At 44.4% G+C, this 9,624-nt stretch overlaps 1 protein-coding gene across 1 annotated transcript; it reads right to left on the bottom strand.

Annotated features, from left to right (window-relative positions):
- Window positions 1–5,943: 5,943 nt before the first annotated feature.
- On the bottom strand, window positions 5,944–6,987 carry F5J12DRAFT_786221 (uncharacterized protein; the record flags this gene model as incomplete). The annotated part of the gene is made up of 6 exons (XM_051743389.1): window positions 5,944–5,948; window positions 5,974–6,082; window positions 6,140–6,464; window positions 6,640–6,769; window positions 6,825–6,866; window positions 6,930–6,987. 6 exons carry the CDS (start codon window positions 6,985–6,987, stop codon window positions 5,944–5,946), a joined length of 669 nt encoding a protein of 222 aa, XP_051595656.1.
- Between the last annotated feature and the right edge of the window lie 2,637 nt (window positions 6,988–9,624).

Below are 9,624 nucleotides of genomic sequence, written 5' to 3'. Positions count from 1 at the left end.
CTAACCCTAACCTAACCCTAACCTAACCCTAACCTAACCCTAACCTAACCTAACCTAACCTAACCTAACCTAACCTAACCTAACCCTAACCTAACCTAACCCTAACCTAACCTAACCCTAACCTAACCCTAACCTAACCTAACCCTAACCCTAACCTAACCTAACCTAACCCTAACCTAACCCTCTTAACTTAACTTCTCTTAAATAAATAATCAAATCTTACATAATCAACCCCTATCTCTCCTACATAATCCCCTACTACACTTATCTCCCCCTAATCCTATCACAACTACATTACCTCCCTCTACTCCTAATCCTACTACCTATCCTAATCCTAATCCTACTACCTATCCTACTACCTATCCTAATCCTAATCCTACTACCTATCCTACCACCTATCCTATTCCCCCTAATCCTACTCCAACTACCTATCCTATTCCCCCTAATCCTACTCCAACTACCTATCCTACCACCTATCCTATTCCCCCTAATCCTACTCCAACTACCTATCCTACCACCTATCCTATTCCCCCTAACCCTACTCCAACTACCTATCCTATTCCCCCTAACCCTACTCCAACTACCTATCCTACCACCTATCCTACTACCTATCCTACCACCTATCCTACTACCTATCCTACCACCTATCCTACTACCCATCCCACTACCTACCCTACTACCTACCCTACTCCTACCACTTATCCTACCCTATTCCTACTACCAACTCTACCACCCAATCTTACTACACTATCACTCCTATTCCTATTCCTATTACCTACACTACCCTATTCCTAATTCTATTCCTATTACCTACACTACCTACCCTATTCCTATTCCTATTCCTATTACCTACACTACCCTATTCCTATTCCTATTCCTATTACCTACACTACCCTATTCCTATTCCTATTCCTATTCCCATCCATACCAACTACTCCACCTACCTATCACACACTACCCTACTTACAACACCTACTCTACCCTATTCCTAATCCTACTACCAACTTTTCTTTTTTCCATCTACTCCATACTCTATTCTCCTATTACCAACTACCCTACATCACTTACACTACTACTACTACTCTCCCAATCCTACACTATCCTATCATTCCTACCAACTACACAACCTACACTACTACTATCAATCACTACCAACACTACCCTACTTACCCTACTTACAACACCTCCCATTTCCCCCTACACTACCCTATTCCTACTACCAACTCTACCAACCACACAACACATTTCCAACTACACTACTCTCTTATTCTCAACTACCCTACCAATTCTACCTACACCACCACCACCACCACCACTACTACTACTCTTTTCCTCCCACATTATCACTTCCTTATTACCAACTACACTACCATTACTATCACTACTACTTACATTCTCACACACTACCCTATTCCTATTACCTACAACACCACTACTACCTCTCTTTTCTTCACTCCCTACTCTATTCCTATTCCTACTACCAACTTTTCTTTTTTCCATCTACACCACATTCTTATTTCCATTACCACCACTACTCCTATTACCAACTACCCTACTTTCTCTACCACAATTTTCTTCCCACCCTACACTACCTACACTACTTACACTACTACCTCAATTTTCTTCCCACACTACACTACCATTACCCCCACCACCACTCATTACCAACCACACTACCCTATTCCTATTACCACTACCATTACTACCACTCCTACTGCCACCACCACTACCACTACTTACACTACTACTACTACTACTACTCAAATCATCCCACACTACCCTATTCCTACCAACTACACTACCATTACTATTACTCTTAATACCACCACCACCACCACTACTACCACCAATTTCATCCCACACTACACTATTATTCCTATTACCAACTAATCTACCCTCACTACCATTATTCTCACTCGCGGGGTGTCCACGGCGTTATTTCCACATTATTTACCGGGGTTTTCACGCGGGTTATCGACGGGTTATTTACCGGGGTTTTCACGCGGGTTATCGACGGGTTATTTACCAGCGTTTTCACCTGGGTTATCTCCACATTATTTACTGGGGTTTTCATGGCCGTTATCTCTGCCTTATTTACCAGCCTTTTAATGCCCATTATCTCCAGCTTTTCTACTGCCATTTTCATCCCAGTTCACTCCCCATTACTTTTCCTACTTCTCTCACCAACTCACTAATCTCTAATCTCTACTCATCATACAAACTACTAGTCTGTCTTACCACTCCAGATAACCAACCAGTCCCTTATTTTTGCTAGTCATATTCAAGTCAGTCCCTAGTCAGTCAGTAGTTACTACTACATCCCTTCGTAGCTAGTCCACTTTTTTTGCTAATCAACTCACTACTCATCTTCAATCCAAATAACCAACCGGTCCCTTATTTTCCTAGTCCCTCATCAGTAGTCAGTGGTTCTTGCTAACTCCCCTTTTTTGCTAATTACTTGCTAGTCATCTTGTGTCCAGATAACCAACCAGTCCCTCATTTTTTGCTAGTCATATTCAAGTCAGTCGGTAGTCAGTAGGTGCATGCTCACTACTACATCCTTTCATAGTCCACTGTTCCAAATAAGCAACTGCTCACCTATTTTTTTTTGCTATTTGGTAGTCAGTGGTCATTGCTAACTCCACTTTTTTTTGCTAATTACTTGCTAGTCATCTTGTCTCCAGATAAGCAACCGGTCGCTTATTTTTTGCATTCTTAGTGGCTGTGCTGCTTCCCTTCACCAACTTTCTGGTCCCTGTGTATTTATTTCCTTATATGGTGGTTGCATGCAGTGGCTGTGTAGGTTTCATTCAGTGGCTGTGAGGTTTCATTCACTCACTAAGAGGTTGCATGCAGTGGCTGTGTAGGTTTCATTCAGTGGCTGTGTAGGTTTCATTCAGTGGCTGTGAGGTTTCATTCAGTGGCTGTGTAGGTTTCATTCAGTGGCTGTGAGGTTTCATTCAGTGGCTGTGTAGGTTTCATTCAGTGGCTGTGTAGGTTTCATTCAGTGGCTGTGAGGTTTCATTCAGTGGCTGTGTAGGTTTCATTCAGTGGCTGTGAGGTTTCATTCAGTGGCTGTGTAGGTTTCATTCACTCACTAAGAGGTTGCATGCAGTGGCTGTGTAGGTTTCATTCACTCACTAAGAGGTTGCATGCAGTGGCTGTGTAGGTTTCATTCACTCACTAAGAGGTTTCATTCAGTGGCTATGTAGGTTTCATTCAGTGGCTGTGTAGGTTTCATTCAGTGGCTGTGAGGTTTCATTCAGTGGCTGTGAGGTTGCATGCAGTGGCTGTGTAGGTTTCATTCACTCACTAAGAGGTTGCATGCAGTGGCTGTGAGGTTTCATTCAGTGGCTGTGTAGGTTTCATTCACTCACTAAGAGGTTGCATGCAGTGGCTGTGAGGTTTCATTCAGTGGCTGTGTAGGTTTCATTCAGTGGCTGTGTAGGTTTCATTCAGTGGCTGTGAGGTTTCATTCAGTGGCTGTGCAGGTTTCATGCAGGAAACCTTCCATATAAGGCAGGTTTCATGCGGACCCTGGGGCAGGGTCCGGAAAGTAGAATATTAGGGGGCTGGATGGGTAGATGGAGAAATCATTGAAATGTTGTGGTCCATCCTTAATGGGGCATCCACATCTGCATGTGGGATGACCTCACCACACTGCCAAGAACTGCTGGATTTCTAGATGAATGATTCCAACTTCATGAAGATGATTTGGATTGGTTAGTCTGAGGACCCCTGCATCCAAGATTAAGCAGATAGCCTATCACAGAAGCTCAAAGCAGCTTGAGCAGCAGTGCCATTGGTGAGGCAGGCATACATCAAGCTAGATGAAGCTTTGTCTGCAGAGCAGCAAAACAACTGGTGAATGCAAGAGATTCATATGCTGTGTGATCACATCAACAACCCATTTGTCATGGACATCTTTGAAGTTCAATTAAGGGCAGGTATGGCATCTGCCTTTTTGGATAAATGCAAAATACTTACAGTACATATCACAAGAAGCACCAACAGTGCATGCCATCAAACTAGCATTATTGGAGGAACCCAGACCCAGCAGAAGCCTACATGGAGCAGCTAGTTGGCTAGTGCACAGTTTATGCTTAGAAGAGGCCATAACCTCATTTCACATGGACAGAAAGGATGTCAGGGAATGGGCATCAGAATTGAAAAAATTGGCTATGGCATGCTGTGCTGATTGCATTGCATCTGAACAATTGGGTTTTATCATGGATGCCATGATTTACTTGAAGCTGTACCTTGAAGTGGGCTCTGACACTTCTGCCAGCAAATCCATACAGCAGACTGCATTTCTTGACAAAAATTCAGAGCAGGATTATGCTTTGGATGATGGTTGGCTGGATGATGTGGGGGATGAGTTGCCTGCTTCAGATGGACCTGGCAGGACTGCAGGACAAATTGCTGCTTCCATCCACTCTTGGCATTGATGCATGTCAAGCTTGAGGGCTTCAAAATCTTGCAGAAATGGAGCTGAAGCTTCACACGAGTCAAGCTAATGATGCACTACATGGCCTCCATCTTACATTGGCAGACAAGGCAGCTGTCTTTTGGGGGGTGGTGCACCCAGCTAAGAGCTATTCTACACAAACTCAGGCCTGGGATATGATCTGCACTATCAATGTCTCAGTAAAGAAACAGGCCACAATTTATAATCAATGCAGAGATGCCATGGTTGCATTTGGTGTGGGTGCAGATATCTTAGGATGTTATCAAGAGCTTCATAAAGAAGACCTGGCTGTGCAGACAGCAGCCTTCTCCCAAAATGCACAGGAGCACTGTGGAACCCATCTTCCATGGTTTTGGTCAATCAATGTCCCATGGGACACAGAATCAAAGAGTTGAATGTCTGAATGTATGTCAACCTTACCATTCAACAGTGCTTCAAGGTTGATGAATTTGCTTCAATTACTTTATCACATTCATTGGCTGCAAGCAAAATCTGTCAAAGATCATTAGGAAGAAGAAGAAGAGTTCATAAAATCAGAATTTCAATGTGCTATAAGTTTCTTCAGATTTTGAGCAAAAGAATGGCATACAATACAGATGGGAAACAGCACTATTGGAGCTCCTGGGGTGCAGTGTTATGCAGTGAGGCAGAGGATGATGTATTTGAGGGTGGCAGAGCATGCCAAATGCAAATGGGAGGCCATGAATGCAACTGATATTCAGTTTTTCCTGGAGAAAGATTTGTAGTTAAATGTTAGCTTAATGTGAATCTGCAGTTTCTGTTCCCTGCCCTTGCATTCCACCCTGTAGCTGATGGGTGGGTCAGAAGATACATCACAGGAGATGTCCAGTGGCAAGCTAGCCATTCAATCACCTTCAGCATGTTTTATTTCCATTGTGGATATGTCTGGTCTGACATGGGTATGTATATCATTTGTCTTGAAAGGTTCATGCATCTGTGGGCTGAGATGAATGGCAACACACCATTGTTGGGAAACAGAATATTTATTGCTCACTGCAGAGGGTGAACTTGGGCACTAGTGACTGGCTGAATGCCCTTGGTTGCATTTCTGTCTGCTGAGGAATATTTATCTGCTCATTTGCCAAACTTCTGCCTATCCAAATACATTGGCTCCTGCAATAGCAGAATGCAACATTTTCCCTGAATTGAACCTTGCAAATCTCACACTCCATTTGTTTGCACATGTCCCACCTATGGGCATACCTTGGATCCTATGTTAGTGCAATGAGAATATTGCTTTGCATTTGCATCTGATGACCAATTGCTGTCAGCCTTGCATCTTGCACAGTCCACTCATTTTGAAGGGTTCTGTCTATCAGGATCCATCAAATGCCATGTTAGCAGGTCAAGACAGTCCATATCAACCTTGCATATTGTGCAGGCTGCTCATTTGCAAGGGTTCCATCTATCAGGAGTCAACACCTCATCTACTTCAATCACCTCATCATCTGAGCTCAACCTGTTGTAGTACATCAATAGCTCACTCTTCACAGGCTTCACTGACACTGCAGTTTTGGCAATGATGGGTGGTTGGGATGGGGGTGGTGGGGTGATGGACAGGGTATGTATGTTGTCAATCACTTCACCAGATACCTATTCCACTGAGTCAATGCACAGGATATTATGCCAATGATTATGGATGCAACCTACCCCAGTACTGGCATTGCTTCCCTTACTGATGCTTTCCTGTGTGTAGTTCCTGAACTCTGCCAATTTGCTGTCTTCACCCAGGTACAAAACAGGCACAACCCTACTGCTGACACTTGCAGGTGTGGGCAGTGGTTGAGTGGCACTTGAATGAGTAGACCTTGTGCTCCCTTTGAGCCCAAGGGACATCACATTCAAAAGTGAAGAAGCATGGGAATGTGATGCACTGGAAGCACTGACTCTTGGAGAGTGGATGGCCTTGCTGCTCAAAGGTTTCTCTGCCCAGTCCTTTACCTTTCCAATTCCTGCAACATCACCATTTGCAGAGCTAGATTGTACATCAAGGAAGTCCCAGTAGAAGAGGACAGTTTTGGTGAGTAAAAGCATGTGGAGTATAGTGATGGGAAAGGACTAACTCTGGTGTGCTGTTCCCAGGATGTTGATGTGAAGAAGTCCTTCATGCTGCCTCAACAAGGTCACATGTTCCTATTTTCTGTGCACACCACTTCCTTGCTGTGACAGCTTCATCAGCAACTTCTGTGCTGTTTCCAAGGCTCTCTTCCTGAGTTGGACCATCACCAAACATCTCTTCCACATCTTCCACACCATTGGCAACATCTTGCCCAACAGCAGCTGAAAAATGGATTTGGTAAGTTTTATTAGCCAAAATAACTTTATAAGTGCTTACAACAAGTTGCCCTAGTGATAGAGGTGCCCTGTGAGTCCTGGGCTGTTGACAGGATGTCAGTAAATTCCTTTCTGCCTCAGTTCCTTCATTGATGACTTCAGTGACCTGTTTTATGGCACTGCAACTTGCTCTTCATACTTCTCTTGTTCCATGCAAGTGTCATCTTGACATTTTTGCTCCAAGGTATGCTTCTTTCATGTCATGTCCAGGATAATTTGGCCTGGGTGCTGATTGGCATTCGTGGCACAGGTGACTGGACATGACATCTGATGAGGACATGCTTGTGCACCTTGAGTAGGAATGAGGGGATGAGGGAATGTTTAGGTTCTGTGTGCCTTCAAGTTCTATTAACCCACAACTGAGTCTTTCCCACCCACTGTCAGCATCCTTAGCTAATAGTGTTAGATTTGGCAAGTCGCTCGTAGCCTTCATTCACTAATTGATGCTACTTTTCCTTACCGTGGGAAGCACTTCCCATTTACGGATCTACAAGACCACTGTACTTAGTTGTTTCAAGCGCTGACAATACAGCATGGTAATTTTTGGTTTATTGTCTCCAAATGTTTCATATGTATAATTAATGGTACAAGCACTTGCGCTATGACCATGCTTGTAGTTTCAATACCAGGTTCAACACCCATGTCTCACCCTTTTGTTTCATATAGCGTATTTAACTCATTACTGTAGTAACACCACCTCAGATGTTTGCCGCTCACGCACTCGACTGAGGTGGGTATAGTGTCTTGTTCCCATGTTTGTGTACTTTGCACTCACGTTGTTACCTTAGATCTTGCTATAGGTAATGCGAATATAGACGTTTGCCACTTGTGCACTCGACTGAGATCTTGCTATAGATTTCTGTGAGGTTATGAGCCCCAAGCTCTAATAGCGTATATGATGTCTCACCATTGTTTTCAATATTCTCACTGCCAACCGACCCTTGTCCCCCCCCCACAAATGACTACTGCCATCCCTGTCACCACCAACATGCTCCCGGTGTCACACACCAAAGGTGTTTGGTGAGGTGGACATGGATGTAGCTGATGAATGGAGGTGAAGACCATAGCCCTCATGCGAAGAAGGACAGCCAGCAATGTTGGCAGTCATCCCTCACACAAGAACAGGTTGTCAATGCCAAAGAAAAAGGAGGAGGCAAGTTAAGTGCCAATAAAGTTCTTAAGCGCCTGTGTACAGCATTCTGGTTTTTGACGTATCTCCACCAATTCTGCAGACACTGAAACCATTCCCACACTCACTTGTAGTGCTCAGCCACGCGATCCTACCATCCAAGATTGGAGAGGATTTGTGCACTCCACACGTTTCTACAGCACTCCCTCCAAAAGATGCTCATTTCGCTAGTTCTTCTGATATGGCTGCCTCCACATCAGTCATTTCGCTTGTCCCCTTTGCTAGGGACCATGGCTACATATATCTACCAGGAGTTCCTACCAGCTTCCGTCCTGAAGCGTCCTGGTACATCCCACTCTCATCTGCCCCCTCTCAGCCCATCCAGCTTGGACAGCATGTTCTTTTTGTCAGTATGACCTCCAGGAGGACATTCTTTGGTCGCCTCAGGTCTGTCTTTTGCTTGGAAAGGTCTTATGTGGTCGTTTCAGTCTCTCCAGTCCAAGAAGCATATGGATCCTTCCTCCCTGCCCCCTGCAACGTCTTTATACCAGTCTCATCCGTCATTCTTCCAAAATTGCGACAGCTACAGTATAATCTGCTGTTCTCCACTCTCCCTGATCGCATCCATGATGAGTATGATGCACATCTTGCCTCCTTGTTGCAAGATACAGCAGAAGACGCTCCCCCTTCATCCTCTCTTCCAACAGAGCCTCATTCATGAAGTTTTTATTTGCTTCACTGAGAGGATGGTTTGGGGGGGAAAGTTGCAATCCCCTATGCTCCTGTCACCCCACAGACCCCCAAAGCTTGACCCCTGTTGACATCTGACTCACCCTGTCCGCTTTTGGATGTACTATATCAGCATCAGATCAGCACTGCCTCTCTGTCATCCCACCTTGGCCTAGAAGTGATCTCTTCAAGATGTGACATGCACAGCCTCCCCCTAATGTGATTCCAGTGCGCTTTCTTGGTTCCTGACATTGCTTGACTCATACTTTGACATTCTGACTGTCTTTGACTCACCTATTGCCAATACTTACCAATCTTTTGACTTTGCTTACTGATTCTTCGCTTTTTGGCTTACTTATCCTTACCAATGCTTACCAATGCTTTCCAAGACGATTACCCATCGCTTACATTCCTTACTCATCAGTTACCAATCACTTACCAAGTGTTTGCACCTTGTTTTCCATAGGCAATGCCCCTGTACTGTATATAAGTCACTGTACTTAGGTAGCAAAAAAGAAGACATCAGAGAGAGCCCCTCTTACTCGCAATTTATCATCTCTCAGTAAATCATTCATCAGCTTCGATAGTTGAGACTTTATTAAGGGTCTAGCTATCATCTACTTCGCTTATCATCATCTATCCTCCATATACTTCACTCCAAGCCCTCCCTGAGCTCAGTACAGCTTAGGACATCGAATTAAGTCACCATCCATCCTTCTGTAGGCTGACAGCAGTCTACCCTATCGCTTTCTATCACATTCTTGCTCCCTCTTCGTCAGGAGCACCCCCAACCCTCAGCACTCATCTTTGAGTGTTGTAGCTCACAAAAAAACCCTCCCAAAGAACAGGTTCTACCATCTAGGTACCGCATAGGCACACCACCACTCGCTTTCATTGTCTTTTGTGTTGGTTTTGGTTGGTTTTCACCACTGAACCACACTTT

This window comes from Pisolithus orientalis (genome assembly GCF_024613125.1).
Source record: "Pisolithus orientalis strain OTSU chromosome Unknown F5J12scaffold_51, whole genome shotgun sequence".
NCBI classification, from domain to species: Eukaryota; Fungi; Basidiomycota; class Agaricomycetes; order Boletales; family Pisolithaceae; genus Pisolithus; species Pisolithus orientalis.
The sequence above is the reverse complement of the archived record's forward strand: the minus strand, read 5'-3'. Positions and strand labels throughout refer to the sequence as shown.